Source organism: Camarhynchus parvulus, chromosome 2, assembly GCF_901933205.1.
Source record: "Camarhynchus parvulus chromosome 2, STF_HiC, whole genome shotgun sequence".
NCBI classification, from domain to species: Eukaryota; Metazoa; Chordata; class Aves; order Passeriformes; family Thraupidae; genus Camarhynchus; species Camarhynchus parvulus.
The window spans coordinates 151,614,768-151,640,114 of NC_044572.1; the positions used below are offsets into that span (position 1 = coordinate 151,614,768).

At 52.9% G+C, this 25,347-nt stretch overlaps 5 protein-coding genes across 5 annotated transcripts; 3 read left to right on the forward strand and 2 right to left on the reverse strand.

The window, feature by feature from the left end:
- Positions 1-1,248: 1,248 nt before the first annotated feature.
- Positions 1,249-1,769, reverse strand: LOC115913060 (GPI-linked NAD(P)(+)--arginine ADP-ribosyltransferase 1-like). Its single transcript, XM_030964931.1, has 2 exons — positions 1,544-1,769; positions 1,249-1,424 (listed from the first exon to the last, which is right to left on the reverse strand). Exons 1-2 carry the CDS (start codon positions 1,767-1,769, stop codon positions 1,249-1,251), a joined length of 402 nt encoding a protein of 133 aa, XP_030820791.1.
- A 7,299-nt stretch (positions 1,770-9,068) lies between these two features.
- Positions 9,069-10,581, forward strand: LOC115913071 (erythroblast NAD(P)(+)--arginine ADP-ribosyltransferase-like). Its single transcript, XM_030964942.1, is given in 2 exon segments — positions 9,069-9,805; positions 10,416-10,581. Coding segments are annotated over 2 exon segments (903 nt in total).
- A 3,052-nt stretch (positions 10,582-13,633) lies between these two features.
- LOC115913081 (erythroblast NAD(P)(+)--arginine ADP-ribosyltransferase-like) lies at positions 13,634-14,663 on the forward strand. The gene is made up of 2 exons (XM_030964956.1): positions 13,634-14,343; positions 14,603-14,663. The coding sequence occupies exons 1-2, from the start codon at positions 13,634-13,636 to the stop codon at positions 14,661-14,663; spliced, it is 771 nt and encodes a 256-aa protein (XP_030820816.1).
- A 2,805-nt stretch (positions 14,664-17,468) lies between these two features.
- Positions 17,469-18,218, reverse strand: LOC115913089 (NAD(P)(+)--arginine ADP-ribosyltransferase 2-like). Its single transcript, XM_030964967.1, has one exon. The coding sequence runs from the start codon at positions 18,216-18,218 to the stop codon at positions 17,469-17,471; it is 750 nt and encodes a 249-aa protein (XP_030820827.1).
- A 6,242-nt stretch (positions 18,219-24,460) lies between these two features.
- LOC115901144 (NAD(P)(+)--arginine ADP-ribosyltransferase 2-like) lies at positions 24,461-25,210 on the forward strand. The gene has a single exon (XM_030943523.1). It carries the CDS (start codon positions 24,461-24,463, stop codon positions 25,208-25,210), a length of 750 nt encoding a protein of 249 aa, XP_030799383.1.
- Positions 25,211-25,347: the final 137 nt, after the last annotated feature.

A 25,347-nucleotide genomic window follows, 5' to 3' on the forward strand; every position in this document is an offset into this window, starting at 1 on the left:
AAAATGTGTCCCTGATCTAATACAGAAACTGTACTTTTCCCGTAAATCATTTGCATTGATCCACCTCCTCCTACAAGTCCTTTTATTGCACTGGAGAGTTGTAAAAATGGGGCTTCTGGGGCTCATTTTCACCAAATACTTTTGATACCAAAAGGACTGTTTCCTGGAACAATTTATTTGCACAGGTGCTGTTGTTTCCTGTTACAGAACTTGCCAGAACCCCACTGGAGTTCCCTTTATCTGTTTCTCCACAGGTTCTATTCTAGCCATGATTTTCATCCTGTGTGCACACCTGTCCATCCTTTTATCATTTCTGCCAGTTTGCCTTCAGGCTCTGTCCAGCACCTTCAGGGGAAGGGAAAATTTCCATTCTCTCTGTTATTTGTCACTTTGTGACAGAAATGTTCCAGTCCTGTCATCATCCAGGCTGCCCTCCAGGATGTCCTGATCTTTCCTGTCCTGAGGAGCCCAGAATGGGAAAGAACACTGGGCAGAGCTGGACACGGCACTGGGCAAAGCTGGACATGGCACTGGGCAGAACTGGACATGGCACTGGGCTGAACTGGACATGGCACTGGGCAGAGCTGGACACTGGACTGGGTGGAGGTCGACACAGCCCTGAGCAGAGCTGGAAATGGCTCTGAACAGAGTTGGGCACAGCACTCCTGATGTGCCTCACTGGGCAGGGAGAGGGGCACAATCACTCCCTGACTTCCCGGCCTCGCTCCTCTGAGTGCCCCCCAGATCCCTCCTGGCCCCAGGCCACACGGCCAGCTCCACTGGCCACCCAGCAGCACCCCCAGGTCATTCCCATGAGCTGCTCCAGCAGGTCCCCACCAGCCAGGCAGGGCACTGGTGCTAAATTGGGCAAAAACCAGCCCAAATCATCAACCCTGAATTGACAACTGCGGGTAAATCACCAGAGCTGGGCCTGGCCATCCATCACCTGAGCCTGGCAATGCCCTGTTCCCTCTCAGACAGAGATTCCTCTCCCCTATTCAGACTTGGATGAAATGTGTGTGAGGTTCCTCCCTCGGGAAGGGGATGCTCCCCAACAGTCCTTCTCAAAGCTGAGAGAAAGGGATGTTCCCACAAGTGTTGGTATGGGGAGTGACATTTAGCCCTGCTTAGGAATTGTCACTTTTTGGCTGGCTCTGTCAGAATTACTTCATGGAATAGCTTTGGTAGAATTATATAACGGAGTTGTTTTGATAGAATAATTTAATAGACTTGATTTGACACAATAGTTTAATAAAATGTGAATTGACCAAACCGGACCTTCTGGCCACACCGTGCCTGGAACCGGACATCATGCACACCCCGGAACACGTGGTGACACTGCCCATTCTGAGCGTGCCTCAGTGTCACCAGAGCCTGAGTCAGAAGGAAATGCAGCGTTTTGAAGTGGAAGTTTTCCAGAATTCCTGGCAGGAGAGCCCAGCTGCACACATGGCCGTGTTGAAGTCCTTGTAAATGTCCTTCGTTGTGTTGGCCATGAGAGCAATGGCCTGGGCTGGGGATGCCAGAGGGGACACAGGGGAGCCCCGCTTGTGCCACGCAGCCTCGGCCTTCACCCTTGTCTGGGTGAAGAGAGGATTCACCTGGAACTCAAAGTGGTTGAGGCCTGGCAACGCCGTGATCATGGCAGGGGTGCAGCCCTGGTACTGTTCATCAAAGGAGTCCCTGGCCATGTCCAGGGGCACCACCTTGATGGCTGCAGTGGTCACAGTCATTGCCAGCAGTGCCAGGGTCTGAGCCAGGAGGGCCATGGCAGGGAGGTTACTGGGAGCAGTGTGGGACACTGGGGGACAAAGTGGGACACACACTGAGGGGACACTGAGGACACACGGGGGTACATAGGGAAGGGTTCTTCCATGAGAGACTCAGCATGGCCCCCGAGCTCCAACCAGATGAACTTTAGAACAGTGGCCATCTATCCTCATTTCCTAGGAGGCCTTGGACATTTTCCTTTTGTTCTCCTATGCAGTGAGTCTCTTTGTCAGGGACATGATTGTGTTGGTAAGTTCTTATGGATTGTGATCTGTACTCCATATATTTTATCCTGTATTTTGCAGATAGCCAGTAATAGTCTTAATAAGATAATACTCTTACAGGTGGGAACTGCTTTTACATGTATGTGTTGCATAAAAAACAAGAAGTGGGAGATGTGCAAGACCAGACCACTACAGAAGCTCAACTGGGGAGCACAGCAGACCTTGTGGCCCTGGTTGAGTGAAGACTGTGTGAGAGAAAAACTCAATAAAGAATAGAAGTGACGACATAATGTCTGGTCACTCTGACACTCTGATGCTGACCACTCTGACCAAAGAAGAGATGACAGGGACATTGCTGGTGAAAGAGATAACAAGGACATTACTAGTGTAAGAAGGATAATCGAGAAGATTGTGTTTCTAAGGGGACTGGGGCAAAGGGGTCCAAGTAGAAAATTTTGTACAAACCTAGTGAGCTATAAATCCTGGTAAAGTGATGTAACAAATGGCTTTGCTTTGCTGGCATTGCAGAGTCCGTGTCTCCAAATCCCTGCACACCAGCTGACCAGTCCCAATCCCAATCCCAATCCCAGTCCTGTGTTTACCCTTCCTGGTGCTCCCCAGGATCTCATTTCTGCTCCCAGACATTTGTAGCCCTCTTGTGACCCCAGGCCACTCACTCCCTCACCCCCACCAGCTCCACCTTGGCCCTCTCCCAGACCCCAGTCCTACTCCCTGTCCTGTTACACATTTCATGTCACCCCAGGACCACAACCCAAATTCAGGCAACAACCCCTGACCCTGCAATGTCGGCCTGGAGCCCTCCATGCCCCCGCTCTACAATCCCAGTCCCATGTCCCTTCACAAGCGTCCCCTGTAGTCCCCCCAGACACCGATATCGAAATTGGCCAGAGAATTCCCTGATTGAACTGGAGGTATCAGAAAGATGGAATTCTTTATCAGCTCGGACTCGCAGTGGATCTCTCCTGGTCCTGCACATCAGGGGGGAATTTGCCACACTGAATCTATCCATCTTAATTATAAATATTCATCAAAATGCACTTCTTAGCTAATACAAAACCAGCACATTTCCAGTAAATAATTGGCATGGCTCTGCCTCTTTTAGGAAATAATTTTTATTGTCCTAGAGGGTCATAAAAATGGGGTATCAGGATGTGGGTTTCACTAAGTACCCCAATATCTCAGATGACCTTGTCTCAAACTTTCGTTTTGGGCTGGCACTGCTCTTTCTGTGTAAAAGATCTTGCAAAAACCCCTCACTGGAGTGCTCTTTATCTCTTTCTCCACAGGTTCCAGCAACCGTTGCCCTTCTGTGTGCACACTTTTACATCCTTTTATTGTTTTTTGCTAGTTCTTCTTATAGCACTTCCCAGCATCTTCAGGGGATCTGAAATTTTTTATTCTCTCTCTTATTGCTCAGCCCCCATGACCCCAATCCCACTGTCCCATGTCTCCCCAGTTCCCCCAGTCCCACTCCCCACTGCTCACTGAGTTGCTGCCACACCTCAGATACCAATTGGGGTCCCCTATCAGATGACATCCCTGCAGGCACTTTGAGCCTGGGGATGATCTCTTGGGGGAGTGCCTGGGTGACTTCCCTGGCCTTGCTGGTGTGCCAGGAGAAGTTCTGGACCCCCAAAAGGGATCCACCAACACCAGGAGATACCTGAGCCCATGTTGCCGTGGTAGCTCAAAAAATCCATTTGCAGTACTCTCCAGGAGTGTTTCCTCTTTCAGTGATGCCGGGAGATGATGGTTTTGAATTCAAACAACTTGACATCAGCCACAATTGGACCAGGTCAATGTGGGCCACAGCAGCGACTGTTCTCCTCATCCAAGTGGCCCAGAAATCCAGTTTGGGACAAAGGTTTATGGTGTATATACTCTGCTCACCATAACCGCAAGAAGATGTGGAAGAAGGGGCGGAGCTCAATGTATTACAAAGAGCTCTGGAATTGTGTGAAAAAGAGCAAACATTGGAACTCACTTGCCATCTGCTTTGAGCATTGCTCATGCCCATGGAGCCATATGCAGAGAAAGATGTCAATTACAGCACAGGGATCTCCAAATAAATATAAACAAGAATTATTGTCTGGCCTCGATACCACCCAGCTGCCCAGAGAAGTGGCTGTACTACAGTCCAGGGCACACCAGCCTGGGGATTGATAAATCCCTGTGGGTAAATAGATTTGCAATAAAGCTGCACGAGAGGCTCCACAACAAAGCATCCTGGTGTTAATTCCTGAGCAAGGAATTTCTCTGCCAGAGGTGAGGCCTGGATAGAGTTGGGCAGATTGAAAATTGACGGCCTAGCTAAAAGCCCACAATAAAGAGGGTGAGTAAGAGGTTACTCCCAATAACCAGGTCAGGCCCTCCCCAGCTGATGCTGCAATTTGTAAAGGAGAAAAACATCAGCAAACCTCTGAGGAATCGATGCCATGGGGGCTGGTCTGCAGCCTCAAGTCCTTAGTGTTCGAAGGAAAAACTGCCAGGTCTGTTAGAGAGCAACGCCTGATATGGTTTCAAAAGAACCCTTTGAATTCAAAACCATCCCCTCCAGGCATCACAGAAAGAGGAAACACTCCTGGAGAGTACTGCAAATGGATTTTTTGAGCTACCACGGCAACATGGGCTCAGGTATCTCCTGGTGTTGGTGGATCACTTCTTGGGGCTCCAGAACTTCTCCTGCCACACCAGCAAGGCCAGAGAAGCCACCCAGGCACTCCCCCAAGAGATCATCCCCAGGCTCAAGGTGCCTGCAGGGATGTCATCTGATAGGGGACCCCAATTGGTATCTGAGGTGTGGCAGCAACTCAGTGAGCAGTGGGGAGTGGGACTGGGGGAACTGGGGGGACATGGGACAGTGGGATTGGGGTCATGGGGGCTGAGCAATAAGAGAGAGAATAAAAAATTTCAGATCCCCTGAAGATGCTGGATAGGGCTTTAAAAAGAACTAGCAAAAAACAATAAAAGGGTGTAAAAGTGTGCACACAGAAGGGCAACGGTTGCTGGAACCTGTGGAGAAACAGATAAAGGGCACTCCAGTGAGGGGTTTTTGGCAAGATGTGTTACACAGAAAGAGCAGTGCCAGCCCAAAACGAAAGTTTGAGACAAGGTCATCTGAGATATTGGGGCACATAGTGAAATCCACATCCTGACACCCCATTTTTATGACCCTCCAGGACAATAAAAATTATTTCCTAAAAGAGGCAGAGCCATGCCAATTATTTACTGGAAATGTGCTGGTTTTGTATTAGCTAAGAAGTGCATTTTGATGAATATTTATAATTAGGATGGATAGATTCAGTGTGGCAAATTCCCCCCTGATGTGCAGGACCAGGAGAGATCCACTGCGAGTCCGAGCTGATAAAGAATTCCATCTTTCTGATACCTCCAGTTCAATCAGAGAGTTCGGCCAATTTCGATATCGGTGTCTGGGGGGATGCCAGGGGACACTTGTGGAGGGACATGGGACTGGGATTGTAGAGTGGGGGCATGGAGGGCTCCAGGCTGACATTGCAGGATCAGGGGTTGGTCCCTGAATTTGGGTTGTGGTCCTGGGGTGCCATGAAATGAGTAACAGGACTGGGAGCAGGACTGGGGTCTGGGAGAGGGCCAAGGTGGAGCTGGTGGGGGTGAGGGAGTGGCTTCAGGAATTTGGGTGAGGTTCCTGAGTGGCCTGGGGTCACAAGAGGGCTACACAGGTCTGGGAGCAGAAATGAGATCCCGGGGAACACCAGGGGGACATTGGAAGGGTAAATACAGGATTGGGATTGGGACTGGGCAGCTGGTGTGCGGGAATTGAGAGACACGGACTCTGCAATGCCAGCAAAGCAAAGCCATTTGTTACACCACTTTACCAGGATTTATAGCTCACTAGGTTTGTACAAAATTTTCTTCTTGGCCCCCTTTGTCCCAGTCCCCTTAGAAACACAATCTTCTCGATTATCCTTCTTACACTAGTAATGTCCTTGTTATCTCTTTCACCAGCAACGTACCTGTCGTCTCTTCTTTGGTCAGAGGGTCAGTGTCAGAGTGTCAGAGGGTCCGAGTGAGCAGACATTATGCTGTCACTTCTGTTCTTGCCTTGAGTTTTTCTCTCTCACGGTCTTCACTCTTCCAGGGCCACAAGGTCTGCAGAGCTCCCCAGCTGAGCTTCTGTAGTGGTCTGGTCTTCCACATCTCCCTCTTCTTTGTTTTTTATGCAATGCAAACATGTCAAAACAGTTCCCATTCGTAAGGCTATTGTCTTATTAAGAGTATTACTGGTTATCTGCTAAATACAGGATAAAATATATGAAGTACAGATCACAATCCATAAGAACTTACCAAACACAATCATGTCCCTGACAAAGACACTCAATGCATAGGAGAACAAAAGGAAAATGTCCAAAGCCTCCTAGGAAATGAGGATAAATGGCCACTGTTCTAGAGTTCATCTGGTTGGAGCTCAGGGGCCACGCTGAGCCCCTCACAGAGGAACCCTTCCCATGTCCCCCCGTGTGTCCTCAGTGTCCCCTCAGTGTGTGTCCCACTTTGTCCCCCAGTGTCCCACACTGCTCCCAGTAGCCTCCCTGCCATGGCCCTCCTGGCTCAGACCCTGGCACTGCTGGCAATGACTGTGACCACTGCGGCCATCAAGGTGGTGCCCCTGGACATGGCCCAGGACTCCTTTGATGAACAGTACCAGGGCTGCACCCCTGCCATGATCACGGCGTTGCCAGGCCTCAACCACTTTGAGTTTCAGGTGAATCCTCTCTTCACCCAGACCTGGGTGAAGGCCAAGGCTGAGTGGCACAAGTGGGGCTCCCCTGTGTCCCCTCTGGCATCCCCAGCCCAGGCCATTGCTCTCATGGCCAACACAACGAAGGACATTTACAAGGACTTCAACGCAGCCGTGAGTGCAGCTGGGCGCTCCTGCCAGGAATTCTGGAACAACTTCCACTTCAAAACGCTGCATTTCCTGCTGACCCAGGCACTGGTGACACTGAGGCACGCTCAGAATGGGCAGTGTCACCACGTGTTCCAGGGTGTGCATGATGTCCGGTTCCAGGCACAGTGTGGCCAGAAGGTCCGGTTTGGTCAATTCACATTCTAATAAATTATTCTGTTAAATCAAATGTATTAAATGATTCTATCAAAACAACTCCGTTAAATAATTCTACCAAAATTATTCCATGAAGTAATTCTGACAGAGCCAGCCAAAAGTGACAATTCCTAAGCAGGACTCAAGGTCACTCCCCATACCAACACTTATGGGAATGTCTCTTTCTCTCAACTTTGAGGAGGACTGTTGGGGAGCATCCCCTTCCCGAGGGAGGAACCTCACACACATTTCATCCAAGTCTGAATAGGGGAGAGGAATCTCTGTCTGAGAGGGACAGGGCATTGCCAGGCTCAGGTGATGGATGGCCAGGCCCAGCTCTGGTGATTTACCTGCAGTTGTCAATTCAGGGTTGAGGATTCGGGCTGGTTTTTGCCCAATTTAGCACCAGTGCCCTGCCTGGCTGGTGGGCACCTGCTGGAGCAGCTCATGGGAATGACCTGGGGGTGCTGCTGGGTGGCCAGTGGAGCTGGCCGTGTGGCCTGGGGCCAGGAGGGATCTGGGGGGCACTCAGAGGAGCGAGGCCAGGAAGTCAGGGAGTGATCGTGCCCCTCTCCCTGCCCAGTGAGGCACATCAGGAGTGCTGTGCCCAACTCTGTTCAGAGCCATTTCCAGCTCTGCTCAGGGCTGTGTCGACCTCCACCCAGTCCGGTGTCCAGCTCTGCCCAGTGCCATGTCCAGTTCAGCCCAGTGCCATGTCCAGTTCTGCCCAGTGCCATGTCCAGCTTTGCCCAGTGCCGTGTCCAGCTCTGCCCAGTGTTCTTTCCCATTCTGGGCTCCTCAGGACAGGAAAGGTCAGGACATCCTGGAGGGCAGCCTGGATGATGACAGGACTGGAGCATTTCTGTCACAAAGTGACAAATAACAGAGAGAATGGAAATTTTCCCTTCCCCTGAAGGTGCTGGACAGAGCCTGAAGACAAACTGGCAGAAATGATAAAAGGATGGACACGTGTGCACAAAGGATGAAAATCACAGCTAGAACCCGTGGAGAAACAGATAAAGGGAACTCCAGTGGGGTTTTGGCAAGTTCTGTAACAGGAAACAACAGCAATAAAAGGACTTGTAGAAGGAGGTGGATCAATGCAAATGATTTATGGGAAAAGTACAGTTTCTGTATTAGGTGACACATTTTCATGAATATTTATAATTATGGTGGATAAATACCCCATGGCAAAGTCCCCCTGATGTGCAGGAGCAGGAGAGATCTGCTGCGAGTCTGAGCTGAGAAAGAATTCCAGCTTTCTGCTATCTCTAGTTCCATCAGGGGCTTCACTCCAGCTGATTTTGGTATCATAGTGGGGGGACTCCAGGGGGACTCTCTGGGGGGACATGAGACTGAGGGATTGGGATTGCGGACATGTGGGGACACTGGGGGAGTCACAGGGCTGGGACTGGGGTAATGGGGGCTCTGGGGGAAAATGAGGGGGAACACAGGAGATGGTGAGAGTGGATTGGGGGCATCGGGAGGCTGGGAGACACTGTGGGGGCAGAGAGTGATGCCTGGATTTGGGTTGATGTCCTGGGGTGACACCATAGAAATTGGGGAATGGGAATGGGAATGGGAGTGGGGTCTTGGGACAGGCCGAGGAGGACACTGGGGGGCTCAGGGAGTGAGCCCTGGATTTGGGTCGGGATTCTGCTGGGGCTGAGGGGGCTTGTCATGGGAGTAGGATTCAGCTTATGGGGGGTCATGATACTGTGGGATTGGGATTGGGGTCCCCAGGGGGCTGGGGGATGTTGGGGAGGCATAAGTAACCCCAGGATTTGGGATCAGGGGACCCAGACATGTCCAGGGGTCGGCTGGGCAGGAGCCCCTTCCCCCTGACCCCACTCCCCTGCTGACCCCATTCCCCTGCCCAGTCCCTCACTGAGGAACCCTCCCTGTGTCTCCCCCATGTCCCTTCTGTGTCCCCCAGTGTCCCACACCGGTCCCTGTGGCCTCTCCCCACCATGGCCCCCCTGGCTCAGATCCTGGAACTGCTGGCAATGGTCACGACCACCATGGCTGTTGAGGTGGTGACCCTGGACATGGCTCCGGGCTCCTTTGATGACCAGTACCAGGGCTGTGGCCCTGCCATGAAGGAGGCATTGCCGGCCCTCAGCAGCTCCGAGTTTGAGCAGAACAAGGAGTTTGCCGAGGTTTGGGCAAAGGCTGCAGCCGAGTGGCAGAGGCGGGGACCCCCTGAGTCCCCTCTGTCCCCAGACCAGGCCACCGCCATCATGGCCTTCTCAATGGATGGCCTGTCCAGCATGTTCAATGATGCTGTGCGCGTGGCCGGGCATTCCTAACAGGAATACCGGGACAATTTCCACTTCAAAACGCTGCATTTCCTGCTGACCGACGCCCTGGCCACTCTGAGGGACGCTCAGAAAGGGCAGTGTCTCAACGTGTTCCAGAGGGTGTGTGGGGTCTGGTTTGAGGCACAGCACGGTGATATCATCCGGTTCGGTGAATTCACGTCGGCATTTCTGAGCACACCAACTGGCGAGTGCTCCAATGACACGGTGCTCGAGCTGCACACGTGCCATGGCGTGGAAATCCAGTTTTTCACAGAACATCCGGAAGAAAACTTGGTGCTGATCCCACCCTTCGAGACCTTCAATGTCACCCAAATCACCCAGGAAGGAAACCAGACACAGATCCAGCTCCACTCCACTGGGACCTTCAGCGAATACAACTGTGTGTGGTGTGAGGTGAGAGCACAAAGGAACGGTCTGTGGGGATGGGACACCCACTGTGGCCATGGGGACACCCATGACAGGGCACAGAGGACAATGACACTCACTGGGGATGGGGACTGGGACGGGGACACCCACTTTCTCTGGGGGAACAAGGATACTCCATGGTGGAGACACCAAGTTTGGGGACACCCATTGTGGACATGGGGACAGGAACGCCCATGAAAAGGCACAGGGATGGGGGCCCGCACTTCTGGGAAGGAACACGGACAGGGACACCCCTGCCAGGGGACAACAGGAACAGGGACAGCGACTGGGATCTCCCCGTTCTGACCCTGTCCCTCCCCGCCATGGGCAGTGCTGTGAGGACGGGCCCTGTGTGCTGGATGAGGGTGGGTCAGGAACCCCCATGGCTCCCCCTCACCCCTGTCACCCCTAAGCCCACCATGAACCCCTGACCTCCCCGGCTCCCTATAGAACCCCCGTGCCCCCACCGACATCCTTCAATGCAGCACCTCATGGTCCCCATCACTCCTGTAACCCCTCTCTCCCCATTAGGGCCATCCCCAAACCCTCACTCCCCTCATGGTCCCTCTGATCCCTCTCTTTGTCCCTCAGGTGGGAGCATCCCCAGCACCCCTTTCCACCTTGGAGGACTCCTCCTAGCTGCCACAGCTCTGGCAGTGGCCACCAGGATCCTCTGAGCCATGAGGCTGCCAAGGTCCCTGAGGTCACCATAGTCACTGTGGAAGCCATGGCCACCATGATCACCAAGACTCCCTGAGATACAAGGCTACCACAGCCACTCTGACCACTGTGCATACCAAAGCCATTGGGCAAACACTTTTTAATAAATAATTCTGTCAAAACAATTGTATTAAATAAGTCTGTCACAGCCAGTCCAAAATGACAATTCTTATGCAGGGCTCGATGTCACTCCCCGGACAACACTTGTGGGAATGTCTCTTTCTCTCAAACTTAAGGAGGATCCTTGGGGAGCATCCCCTTCCTGAGGGAGGAACCTCACACACATTTCATTCCAAACAGGAATAGGGGAGAGAAATCTCTGTCTGAGAGGGGACTGGACATTCCCAGGGTCACATGATGGATGGCCAGGCCCAGCTCTGATCCTTCAGCCCCAATTCAATTGTCAAGTCAGGGATGTTATTTTGGGCTGGTTTTAGCCCAATTCAGTACCAAAATCAGCATGAGACCCCTCTCAATGCAGCCCCAATGGCCACAAAGGGGCATTGTCCCTTGGCCACATTCCAGGCAAAGCATCCTGCCATATTCTGCAGTTCAGGGGATGTTAAAGGCTGAGAGGTTCAAGAGGGCAATGGCAGGTCCTGTCCATTGGGAGGGACAGTCTCTGGTGCCAGTCCAGGCTGGCATGGACCTGTTGGAGCAGCTCTGGAGAAGGACCTGGGGGTTCTGGTGGGTGACATGGGGAGGAGCAGGGTGAGGAGGTCTGGGAGTGATCATGCCCCTCTGCACTGCACAATTCAGCACACTGGGAGGTCTGTGTCAAACTCTGTTGAGTGCCGTGTCCTGTTCTGGGCTGCTCTAGTTTCCAATCCCAGTCTCAGGGATGATGCTGCCTGAGCCGGGAGGTTGGGCCAGGTGCCCACTCTGGGTCCTTCCAGCTTCACACATTCTGGGATTTAGGGATTCTGGCAGTTGTGGTTTGGGAATTGTCCACAGGAGGGCAGCAGCGAGCGTGGGAAATCAGCGGCACTGCACATGCGCTGCCCCCAGCTGCAGCTCTGGGTGCCAACAGCAGGCGGCAGCACGAGCTGCTGGCGCTGCCGAGTGCCCGCCCCGCCCCATCCCGGCCCCGGGGGCTCTGCAATGGTTTGGGATGGAGCCACCTTAAAGCCCGTCCAGTGCCAGCCCTGCCATGGGCAGGGACACCTTCCCCTGGTCTGGGCTGCTCCAGGCACTGCCCAACCTGGCCTTGGGATGGGGCAGTCACAGCTTCTCTGGGCAGCCTGTGCCAGGGCATCACCACCATCACAGGGATGGATTTTATAGGAAAGAGGGGTGGTGCTGTCTTTGAAAAATGACTCAGTGAGTTGGGTTCTTTTTTAGAAGAAATTGTTGTCAGTGTCTTCAAAATGGCTCCTGATGTCTCTACAGGCATAAATTTTGTCACAGAACCGTGGAGGTTTGACCAGAAAGTTTGAAGTCCTGAACTTTCAGGTAATAAGAGAAATAGGTCCCCACAAAGTCAATTCCATAACCCAGATAGCCTGAACTTCTGAACTTTGGGAGAAAATGATAGGTTCAAGGGGGATGTGGGGGAGGTGGTTTGGGACAGCTGCACCTTCTCAGTAACTCGGTCAATGTGGAAAGGGACAGGGCAACCTGCAGCCAGGAGTTTGGGATAAAAGGAGTCTGTGCCCTCCAAAACCTGTAGAGTGAAACCCCACAGGGGATATGGCTGTGGAAACTCTGTTCCTTTATTAGAATCAAGTTTCAAGGCTATTTTTGAACACTTGGCTTTTCATAGTGTAGGTTTTCCACACAGACTGAAGGTGATGGGTAGAGCTTAAAGTCTGACTGGCAAAAATGATAAAAGGGTGTAAAAGTATTTACACAGGACAATAAAAGTGGCTGGAAGCTGTGGAGTAAGAGATAAAGGGAACTGCAGTGGGGTTTTTGAGAAATTCTGAAACACAGAAGGAGCTACACCTGCCCAAAGCGAAAGTTTGAGGCAAGGTCATCTGAGATATTGGAGCACCCAGTGCAAATGACCCCCAAAAACCCCAGTTTTATGACCCTCCAGGAGAAGAAAAATTATTTCCTACAAGAGACAGAGCCATGCCAATTATTTACGGGAAATGTGCTGGTTTTGTATCAGCTAAGGAGCCCATTTGAATGAATATGTATAATTAGGACAGATCGATTCTGTGTGGCAAACTCCCCTCTCTTGTGCAGGACAAGGAGAGATCTGCTGTGAGTACAAGTTGATCAAGAATTCCAGATTTCTGCTACCCCCAGTTCTGTCAGGGAGTTCACTCCGACCTATTTCAGTATCGGGGGCTTGGGGAACCCCTGGGAACACTTGTGGTGGGACAATCCGGATGCCATCATGGCATCAGGATTGCAGCCCTGGGAGGAACAGGGCGGACCATGGGGGACAATGTGATGTGGGAAACTGGGGGTCACTGGGGGACATGGTACTGGGGTTATCTGAGCTCTAGTGGGGCAGCAGGGGGGCTCTGGGGGTGTGACTGGGGCCATGGGAGGGCTGGGGGACACTGCAGGGGGCAGGGGGTGATCTCTGCATTTGGGTTGGGGTCCTGGGGTGTATAATTTCCAACAACTCCAAAGGGGACACCAGACTGGGAGTGGGATTGGGGCAAGGAGGTGGGGCAAGAACGACACTGGGGGTCAGGGAGTGACCCCAGATTTGGGTTGGGGTCCTGGAGGGTCTGAAGGGACACTGGGGACATTACACCAAGAATGTGGGTGTGGGATTTGGGCCCCTGGGGAGACTGGAGGACACTGGGTCACGCAGGAGTGACCCCAGGATTTGGGATCAGGCTCTCAGGATGTGTATAGAGGTCTCTTGGCCAAGGCTGCCCTCCTTCTCCTCGGGCTGACTCCACTCTCCTTCCCCAGCCCATGATGGATGGATCTTCTCTGTGTCCCATGGTCCCCCCATGTCCCCTCAGCATCTCTCAGTGTCGCATCACTGTCCTGCCGTGTTCCTCAATGTTCCCCATGTCCCACAGTGTCTCCTCAGTTTCCCAGTGTCCCCCAGTGTTTCACACTAGTCCTGGTGGCCTCTCCCTTCCCTAGATTCCCTGGTTTGGACCCTGGCACTGCAGGCAATGACTGTGGCCAACACAGGCTTCACAGTTGTCCCCCTGGACATGGCTTGGAACTCCTTTGATGACCAGTACCCCGGCTGCCGACACGCCATGACTGAGTTGTTGCCGGCCCTCAACCACTTTGAGTTCCAGCAGAACCCTGTGTTTGCCCAGACCTGGGTGAAGGCTGCGGCCGAGTGGTGGAGGCGGGGGCCCCCTGTGACCCCTCTGTCCCCAGCCCAGGCCATTGCCCTCATGACCTACACAATGAAGGACGTGTACAAGGAGTTCAACACCGCCGTGCATGTGGCCGGACGCTCCCGGCAGGAATACCGGGACAATTTCCACTTCAAAACCCTGCATTTCCTGCTGACCGATGCTCTGGCAACACTGAAGGACACTCGGGGACCACGGTGTCACCATGTGTTCCGGGGTGTGCGTGGGGTCCGGTTCGAGGCGCGGTGTGGTGACACTGTCCGGTTTGGTCAATTCACGTCAACATCGCTGCATCAACAGATTGCTCAGCAATTTGGGACAGACACGATGTTCCAGGTGCAGACGTGTTACGGCGTGGACATCCGAGAGTTCTCCTCCAATCCTAGTGAGGAGGAGGTGCTGATCCCACGTTTCGAGACCTTTGAGGTCACCAGTGTCACCCAGGAAGGGGACAGGGCAATGATCCAGCTCCGATCCAGTGGGACCTTCAGCAGATACAGCTGCAAGTGGCTGCGACTTGACATCATGGGGAACACCTGGAGGACAGAGGCACCCACTGTGGGTATGGGGACACCCATGATAAGGCACAGGGGACAATGACACCCACAGGTGATGGGGGACAGGGAAAGGGACACCCATGACAGGGTGCAGGGATGGGACCCCCACATCTGGGAGGGGACATAGACACCCCTTCCCCGACGATGTCAGGGACAGGGACGGGTAAATAGATGGAGAAAGGAATCCTCCTCTGCTGTCTCTGCTCCTCCCCTCTGCAGAGCAGCTCTGTAGGGACCAGCCCTGTGAGCTGGTTGTGGGTGGGCTGGGACCATCCTGACCTGGACCCCCCTGAACCTCTCACACCCCCCTGACACCGCTAATGGCACCCCCTATCTCCTCCTGACACCTGTCATCCCTAAAGCCCACCATGACCCCCTGAAACCCCTTGCTGCCTGTATTACCCCACTGCCCCCCTGACACCCCATCATCCCTAAAGCAGCCATGGCCCCCTGAACACCAATCTCCCTCCTGTCAACCCTGACAACCAGGACCATCGGGTGGCAACACAACAGAGGGCGGAAAGGGGACTATAGGGAGAACAGAGGGTGTCCGAAAACCAAGCCACAACAATTAACCATAAATTGACAACATTTTGTTAAGGTGCAAGCAATATTCCTCCCTTAATTGTGAGAGTCAATCATCATGTAACCCATTTATAAAAAAGTTGTGGTTGCCCCATCCCTGGAAGGGTTCAAGGCCAGGTTGGGTGGGCCCTGGAGCAGCCTGGCCCAGGGGAAGATGTCCCTGCCCATGGCAGGGCTGGCACCGGACGGGCTTTAAGGTGGCTCCATCCCAAACCATTGCAGAGCCCCCAGGGCCGGGATGAGGCAGGGCGGGCGCTCGGCAGCGCCAGCAGCTCGTGCTGCCGCCTGCTGTTGGCACCCGGAACTGCACAGTGCAACTGAATTCCCATGCTCGCTGCTGCCCTCTGGTGGAAAATTCCTGAACCACAACTGCCAGAATGCCCAAATCCCAGAATGGGTCAGGCTGGAAGGACCCAGAGTGGGCACCTGGCCCAACCTCCCAGCTCAGGCAGCATCATCCCTGAGCACAGGATTGGATCCAGAGCAGCCCAGAACTGTACGTGGCACTGGGCAGCGCTGGACACAGCACAGGACAGATCTGGACACAGCACTCCTGATGTGCCTCACTGGGAAGGGCAGAGGGGCACAAACACTCCCAGACCTCCTGGCCCTGCTCTTCTTGATGCTCCCTGGATCCCCCCTGGCCCCAGGCCACACGGCCAGCTCCACTGGTCACCCACCAGCACCCCCAGGTCCTTCTTCAGAACTGCTCCAGCAGGTCCCACCAGCCAGGAATTGCACTGGTGACTGTCCCTCCCCAGGGACAAGATCTGCCCTTGTCGTCTTGAACCTCCCAATTTCCAGCCTTTAAGGTTCCCCTGAACTGCATTAATGTGGCAGGATCCTCTGCATGGAATGTGGTCAAGGTACAATGCCCCATTTGTGGCTATCAGGGCTGCATTGAGAGAGGTCTGGTGCTGATTTTGGTGCTGAATTGGGCTAAAACCAGCCCAAATCACCAACTCTGTATTGACAACTGACTCTGAAGCACCAGAGCTGGGCCTGGCTGTCCATCATCTGCCCCTGGGAATGTCCAGTCCCCTCTCAGACAGGGATTCCTCTCCCCTATTCCTGCTGGAAATGAAATGTGTGTGAGGTTCCTCTTTTGGGAAGGGGATGCTTTCCAAGGATCCTCCTCGAGGTTGAGAGAAAGAGATATTCTCATGAGTGTTGGTGTGGGGAATGACATCAAGCCCTGATTAAGAATAATCACTTTTGGCTGGCACTGACAGATTTATTTAATTGAATTGTTGTGGTAGAATTATTTAATAGAATTGCTTTGCACAGTGGCCTTGGTGACCACAGTGGTCACAGTGGCTGTGGTAGTCTTGTGGCTCAGGGAGTCTTGGTGATCAAGGTGGCCACAGTGGCCTTGGTGGTTATAGTGACCATGGTGGTCACAGTGGCCCTGGTGGTTACAGTGATCATGGGGACCAGAGTGACTGTGGTGGCTTTGGTAGATCTGGGGGCTTATTTCCATGGGGATCTTGGTGGTCTTGCTGATTGTGGTGGCCACAGCAATGACAGTAACCTTGGCATCCATGGTGGCCATGCTTGCCACAGTCACCACAGTGACCACAGTGAGCCTGTGGCCTTGGTGGCCTTGTGGCTCAGAGGATCCTGGTGGCAACTTCCAGGGATGTGGGGTGAGGAGGAGTTCTCCGAGGTGGAAGTGGGCACTGGGGATGCTTCTGGGCATGCTCCTGGGGAAGAGAGGGGTCAGGGGGACCATGGAAGGAGTAAGGAAGTTAGGGACAGTTGTAATGGTGTGTTAGGGGTGACGAGATAGATGGGGGCCATGAGGTGACAGGTGACAAAGTGTTGGGGGCGGCGGGGTATGGAGGCCAGGGATGTAAGAGGTGTCATGGTGGGCTTGGCGGTGACAGGGGTTAGGGGGAGTCAGGGAGTGCCATGGGGGTAGCCAGGGGTGACAGGGGTTCAGAGAATGCTATGGGGATCCCAGCCCACCTGCATACAGCACACAGGGCCCATCCCCACAGCACTGCCTTTGGTGGGGAGGGACAGAGTCGGTACGGGGACATCCCTGTCTCTGTCCCCAACCCTGTCCCCTCCCAGCTGAGGGATCCCCATCCCAGTGTCCTGTCATGGGCGTTCCTGTTCCCATGCCCACAATGGGTGTCCCCAGACTTGGTGTCCCCAGCATGGGGTGTCCCTCACCCCAAACTTTCAGTGTGTGCCCCCATAGCTGGCAGGGAGTGTCCCCAAACTCTGTGTCCTGACACGCGTATCCCCAGCCAACACTGGCTGTCCCCAGTACTGGGTGTACCTGTCCCCACACTGTCAGTGGGTATCCGCTGAACTGGGTATCCCTGTCTTTGTCCCCAGCTGTGGGTGTCCTTGTCCACCCATACACTGTGGGTGTCCTGTACCCCTGTCCCCATCCCCAGTGAGTGTCATGGTCCTCTGAGCCTTATCATGGGAGTCCCCATGCCCACAGTGGGTGTCCTCATGCCCCCAGGTTGTCCCCTGTGGTCACCTCACAGCCACGCGCAGTTGTATTTGCTGAAGGTCCCGGCGGAGCGGAGCCAAATCTGTGTCCTCTTCCCATCCCAGATGACTTGGGTAACATGAAAGGTCTCGAAGGGAGGGATCAACACCTCTTCCTCCGCTGGATACATGGAGAACTGCCGGATGTCCACACCATGGCATGTCTGCACTTGGAATATCGTGTCTGTCCCAAATCGCAGAGCAATCTCTTTACGCGGCGACGTCGATGTGAACTGACCAAACCGGACCCTCTGGCCACGCCGAGCCTGGAAATGAATGTCACGCACGCCCCGGAACACATGGCGACACTGCCCGTTCTGTGCCTGCCTCAGTGTCACCAGAGCCTGGGTCAGGAGGAAATGCAGCGTTTTGAAGTGGAAGTTGTTCTGGTATTCCTGGCGGGAGAGCCCAGCCGCACGCACAGCCTTATTGAAGCCCTTGTAAATGTCCTTCGTTGAGTAGGCCATGACAGCCACGGCCTGGGCTGGGGACGCCAGAGGGAACACATGGGAGCCCCGCTTGCGCCACTCAGCCTCAGCCTTCACCCAGGTCTTGGCAAAGAGAGGATTCTTCTGAAACTCAAATTTGTAGAGGGCCGGAAACGCCTTGGTCATGGCAGGGCCACAGCCTCGGTACTGGTCATCGAAGGAGTCCTGGGCCATGTCCAGGGGCACCACCTTGATGGCCACGGTGACCACGGCCATTGCCAGCAGTGCCAGGGTGCGAGCCAGGAGGGCCATGGAATGCAGAGGGCACAGGGACCAGGGTGGGACACTGGGGGACACAGAGGGGACACAGAGGAGGCACAAAGAGGGTTCCTTAGTGAGGGACTGTGGAGGGAAGTGGGGTCAGCCTGGAGCAGGGTTGAGGGGCAGCTTGGGCCAGCAGACCTGTGGACGCATCCTGGAATGCTGATCCCATATCCTGAGGTTATCCCTGGAATCCCCAGTGTCCCTCAGAATCCCAGGACAACAATCCCACTCCCACGGTCCTGTGTCCTCTACAGCTGCTGTTCCCCTAATGAACCCCAGGAACTTGATCCAAATTCTGGGGTAACTCCCTGTCCCCCCAGCAGTGTCCCCCATGACCCCAGTCCCACTCCAACAATGTCTCCCCAGGAACCCACTGATGTGTCCCTTCCGAGTGTCATCCTTGCGCCCACAAGCCCCACAACCGCACTCCGAGCCCCATCTCCCTTCCCCCCTAGTGTCACCCCAGCCACTCTGCAGTTCCCCAGCCCAAACCCGGGGAACAATCCCTGACCTCTCCAGTGTCCCCTCAGTGCCCCACCAGCCCCCTGTCCCAATCCCAGTCCTGCGTTTACCCTTCTGGAGTCCCACCAGTGCTCCCCAGGAACTCATTCCTGCTCCCACAGATCTTTAAACCACTTGTGACCCCAGGGCCCCTCAGGAACCTCACCCAAACTCCCAAAGCCACTCCCTCACCCACCCCAGCATCCCCCTCAGCCCTCTCCCACACCTCAGTCCTGCTCCCAGTCCCATGACACTTTTGGTGTCACCCCGGGACCCCAACCCAAATCTGGGGATCAACCCTTGTCTCCACAACCTCCCGCTGGAGCCCCCCATGGCCCCACTCTGCAACCCCAGTCCTGTGTCCCTCCCTCAAGTGTCCCCAGTGTCCCCAAGCCCCTGATACCGAAATCGGATGGAGTGAACTCCCTGATGGAACTGCAGGTATCAGAAAGCCGGAATTCTTGATCAGCTCGGACTCCCAGCAGATCTCGCCTGGTCCTGTAGGTCGGGGGACTTTGCCATGGGGTATTTATCCACCACAATTATAAATATTCATTACAATCAGCTCCTTATCTCATACAGAAACAGCACTTTCTCAAGAAATTATTTGCATGGCTCTACCTTTCTCTGGAAGTTCTTTCATGACACTGGAAGGCCATAAAAATGGGGTCTCTGGGGGCCATTTTCACTGAGTGCCCCAATATGCCAGATGACCTCACCTGGAACTTTTGGGTTGGGCGGGCGCTGCTCATTCTGTAACTTTGGCAAGTTACTGACCTTGCCAGAAAAACCTCACTGGGGTTCACTATACACAGAGGTTTCTCTATGGGTTCCAGCCGCGTTCATCCTGCATATCCACCCATTTTCATCCTTTTCATGCTTTTGCCAGTCAGTCTTTAAGCTCTATCCAGTGCCTTCAGGGGAACTGAAACTTTCTATTTCATTTCTATCAACCGAAACTTCAGGTGACCTGTGCGGTGCTTTCCCAAACAACTCAATCAGACACAATTGGCACAAATGAATGTGGGACATAGCAGCGACTGTTCTCCTCATCCAAGAGGCCAGGAAATCCAATTTGGGACAAAAGTTTGTGGTATATACTCTGCTCACAGTAACTGCAAGAAGATGTGGAACAAGGGGCGGAGCTCAATGTGTTACAAAGAGCTCTGGAATAGGCAGTGAGAAAAAGGGCAAACATTGGAACTCACTTGCCATCTGCTTTGAGCATTGCTCATGCCCATGGAGCCATTTGGAAAGAAAGAAGTCAAATAACAGCACAGGGATCTTCAATTAAATATAAAGAACAAATATTGTCCCTACTTGATTCCACCCAGCTGCTCAAAGAAGTGGCCGTACTACAGTCCAGGGCACACCAGCTTGGGGATTGACAAATCCCTGTGGGTAAATAGATTGGTAATAAAGCTGCACTAGGGGTTCCGCAACAAAGCATCCTGGTGTTAATTCCTGAGAAATGAATTTCAGCCCCAGAGGTGAGGCCTGGATAGAGTTGGGCAGATTGAAAATTGGCTGCTTATCTAAAAGCCCACAATAAAGAGGATGGTTGCTCTCAGTCATCTCCACTTTTATCCTGCATATCCACACTTTTACATCCGTTTCTTGCTTTAGTCAGTCAGTCTTTAAACTCTACTCACAGCCTTCAGAGGAACTGAAACTTCCTTTTCTTTCTCCTCTTTCATCCCCTGTGACGGTGATCGCAGGGGTCTTAGGATGAGGGGAGAGACGAGGATCTGACTCCATGTTTCAGAAGGCTTGATTTATTATTTTATGATATATATTATATTAAAACTATACTAAAAGAATAGAAGAAAGGATTTCATCAGAAGGCTAGCTAAGAATAGAAAAAGAAGGAATGATAACAGAGATTTGTGTCTCGGACAGAGAGTCTGAGCCAGCTGATTGTGACTGGCCATTAATTAGGAACAACCACATGAGACCAATCACAGATGCACCTGTTGCATTCCACAGCAGCAGATAACCATTGTTTACATTTTGTTCCTGAGGCCTCTCGTCTTCTCAGGAGAAAGGATCCTAAGGAAAGGATTTTTCAGAAAATATCAAGGCTATAGCCCCCCCTCAACACTCCAATCCTGCTCCCGCTCTCCTACTAATAAGGCCTCTGTGTCCCCTCCGCTAGCCTCAGGAGCCCTGTTCTTCTGGAGAACAGAACGCCCGAGGACCCGGCGTAGTCCGCCTCAGGGCTTGCCAGCAAGCATAAGTGATTGTCAGCTCTTAGTGATATTCAGCTCAGTTTCAGCTGCTGCTTGGTACAATTAGCCCAGGCCGAAGGCACAGTGGACAGAGAGAGAGGGAAGAGGCGCGAGTTCTGCAGAGATGTTCTTTATTGATGCGAGGTCCGTCTCGTTCCAACAAGTGGGCTAAATGTGCCCCTTTTATGGGTTTTAGGAGGATTGAGATTTGGACCAATGGCAGGGGTTAAAGTCCTAACCTATAGGGTTACAGGGATATGCTCTAGTGGGGTGAAGAAGTAAAATGCTGATTCAGTTCCTCCAGGGAGCCCTGGTTGTGTCCATAGGGACTGCAACACTCTCCCACTGTCCCACATGCCCCAAGTTCCCCCAGTCCCTCTCCCAGGTGCTCTCTGCATGCTGTCACACCTCAGATACCAATTAAAGTCCCCTATCTGACGACATCCCTCTAGGCACCTTGAGCCTGCAGGTGATCTCTTGGAGGAGTGATTGGGAAGTCACCTGGGTGACTTCTCTCCCAGGGTGACTTCCCTGGCCTTGTTGGTGTGACAAGAGAACTTCTGGACCCCCCAAGAAGGGATCCCCCAACACCAGGAGATACCTGAGCCCGTGTTGGCGTGGTAGCTCAGAAATTCCATTTGACAGTTATCATTGCCACCACTTTTAATGAACAGATGGGACTGCCATTGGGCTAAGAAGGATTTATTGCTCAGATAAACATCAGTCTCAGAGGCCATGGGATTTTAGAGGAGCACGCAGTCAGCAATAGCACAAAGTAGTCACAAGTTCTTTGTTGCAAGACACTATACAACTTTCTAATCCAATGGACTGTTATTTTGCTTTTCTAACCTATTATCTTTACTCATTTCTAATGCACTGCAGATCTTTTTACCCCGTGGGCTTCTAACTCACGTGCACACCTTTGCTTCTATTATAACTCTTAAACTCTTCACTTACTCTATGCAGTCATTTTTATGTACTATAAACCCTCCACCATCTTACCCAATACAGTGTCTTACTTGCTTCAGGCATTTTCTTACTCACAACTTGAGAAACATAAATTTAGGATTTTTTTACCTAACACCTGTGTACTTTACTCTTACATCAATTCAAGCTCCTTTCAAGGCTGCAGATCAAATCCTCCTGAATGCGTGGAAGTTTCCATCTTTCCATTTCCCACAGCCAGTAAACCCTGGGAGTGTTTCCTCTTTCAGTGATGCCTGGAGGGGATGGTTTTGAATTCAAAGGGTTCTTTTGAAAACATATTGGGCATTGCTCTGTAAGAGACCTGATAGTTTTGTCCTACAGACACTGAGGATCTGAGGCCGTAGACCTGGGCCATCTCATGAATTCCCCAGAGTATTGATGCTTTTCTCCTTTACAAATTGGAGCATCAGTTCGGGAGGGTCTGACCTGGTTGTTGGGAGTTCCTCTCGCCCACCCACCCACCCTCTTTATTGTGGGCTTTTAGATAAGCAGCCAATTTTCAATCTGCCCAACTCCATCCAGGCCTCACCTCTGGGGCTGAAATTCATTTCTCAGGAATTAACACCAGGATGCTTTGTTGTGGAACCTCTCGTGCAGCTTTATTACCAATCTATTTACCCACAGGGATTTTTCAATCCCCAAGCTGGTGTGCCCTGGACTGTAGTACGGCCACTTCTTTGGGCAGCTGGGTGGAATCAAGTAGGGACAATATTTGTTCTTTATATTTAATTGAAGATCCCTGTGCTGTTATCTGACTTCTTTCTTCCCATGTGCCTCCATGGGCATGAGCAATGCTCAAAGCAGATGGCAAGTGAGTTCCAATGTTTGCTCTTTTTCTCACTGCCAATTCCAGAGCTCTTTGTAACACATTGAGCTCCGCCCCTTGTTCCACATCTTCTTGCAGTTACTGTGAGCAGAGTATATACCACAAACTTTTGTCCCAAATTGGATTTCCTGGCCTCTTGGATGAGGAGAACAGTCGCTGCTATGCCCCACATTCATTTGTGCCAATTGTGTCTGATTGAGTTGTTTGGGAAAGCACCGCACAGGTCACCTGAAGTTTTGGTTGATAGAAATGAAATAGAAAGTTTCAGTTCCCCTGAAGGCACTGGATAGAGCTTAAAGACTGACTGGCAAAAGCATGAAAAGGATGAAAATGGGTGGATATGCAGGATGAACGCGGCTGGAACCCATAGAGAAACCTCTGTGTATAGTGAACCCCAGTGAGGTTTTTCTGGCAAGTTCAGTAACTTGCCAAAGTTACAGAATGAGCAGCGCCCGCCCAACCCAAAAGTTCCAGGTGAGGTCATCTGGCATATTGGGGCACTCAGTGAAAATGGCCCCCAGAGACCCCATTTTTATGGCCTTCCAGTGTCATGAAAGAACTTCCAGAGAAAGGTAGAGCCATGCAAATAATTTCTTGAGAAAGTGCTGTTTCTGTATGAGATAAGGAGCTGATTGTAATGAATATTTATAATTGTGGTGGATAAATACCCCATGGCAAAGTCCCCCGACCTACAGGACCAGGAGAGATCTGCTGGGAGTCCGAACTGATCAAGAATTCCAGCTTTCTGATACCTGCAGTTCCATCAGGGAGTTCACTCCCGATTTCGGTATCAGGGGCTTGGGGACACTGGGGACACTTGAGGGAGGGACACGGGACTGGGGTTGCAGAGTGGGGCCATGGGGGGCTCCAGCGGGAGGTTGTGGAGACAAGGGTTGATCCCCAGATTTGGGTTGGGGTCCCGGGGTGACACCAAAAGTGTCATGGGATTGGGAGCAGGACTGAGGTGTGGGAGAGGGCTGAGGGGGATGCTGGGGTGGGTGAGGGAGTGGCTTTGGGAGTTTGGGTGAGGTTCCTGAGGGGCCCTGGGGTCACAAGTGGTTTAAAGATCTGTGGGAGCAGGAATGAGTTCCTGGGGAGCACTGGTGGGACTCCAGAAGGGTAAACGCAGGACTGGGATTGGGACAGGGGGCTGGTGGGGCACTGAGGGGACACTGGAGAGGTCAGGGATTGTTCCCCGGGTTTGGGCTGGGGAACTGCAGAGTGGCTGGGGTGACACTAGGGGGAAGGGAGATGGGGCTCGGAGTGCGGTTGTGGGGCTAGTGGGCACAGGGTCAACACTGGAGGGGTCACAGAAATGGGATTCAGGAGGTCACTGCTGGGGGGACAGGGAGTTACCCCAGAATTTGGATCAAGTTCCTGGGGGTCATTAGGGGAAACCAATGGCTGGGGACATGGGACTGTGAGTGGGATTGTTGTCCTGGGGGTCTGAGGGACAATGTGGAGTTCTGGAATGACCCCAGGATTTGAGATCAGCATTCCAGGATGTGTCAGTGGGTGTTCCAGACCAAACTGACCCTCCGCCCTGCTCCAGGCTGACCCCAGGGCCCCTCCTCAGCCCCTCATAGAGGGACTCTTCCCATGTAACCCCACATGCTCTAACTGTCTTCTCAGTGTGTCCCTCTTTGTCCCCCAGTGTCCCACCCAAATCCTGGTGCCTTCTCCCCGCCATGGCCCTCCTGGCTCGCACCCTGGCACTGCTGGCAATGACCATGGCCACGGTGGCCATGAAGGTGGTGCCCCTGGACATGGCCCAGGACTCCTTCGATGACCAGTACCGAGGCTGTGGCCCTGCCATGACCAAGGCGTTTCCGGCCCTCTACAAATTTGAGTTTCAGAAGAATCCTCTCTTTGCCAAGACCTGGGTGAAGGCTGAGGCTGAGTGGCGCAAGCGGGGCTCCCATGTGTTCCCTCTGGCGTCCCCAGCCCAGGCCGTGGCTGTCATGGCCTACACAATGAAGGACATTTACAAGGACTTCAACACGGCCGTGCGTGCGGCTGGGCGCTCCCGGCAGGAATACCGGAACAACTTCCACTTCAAAACGCTGCATTTCCTGCTGACCCAGGCACTGGTGAAACTGAGGCACGCTCAGAACGGGCAGTGTCGCCACGTGTTCCGGGGTGTGCATGATGTCCGGTTCCAGGCTCGGCGTGGTCAGAAGGTCCGGTTTGGTCAATTCACATCGACGTCGCTGAGCAAAGATGTCGCCCAGAAGTACGGGACAGACACTGTATTTGAGGTTCAAACATGCCACGGTGTGGACATCCAGGCTTTTTCCTTCTATCTGAGCAATCGAGAGGTGCTGATCCCGCCATACGAAACCTTTGAGGTGACCAAAGTCACCCGGAATGGGAAGCAGGCATGGATCAGTCTCCGCTCCACAGGGACCTACAGCAAACACAACTGCGCATGGCTGTGAGGTGACGGCACAGGGGACAGTCTGGGGTGATGGGGACACCCATAATAAGGCACAGGAGACAATGACATTGACTGGGGATGGGGGACAGGGGCATTCACTGTGAGTGGGGGGACAAGGACATCCCCAACTGGGGACAA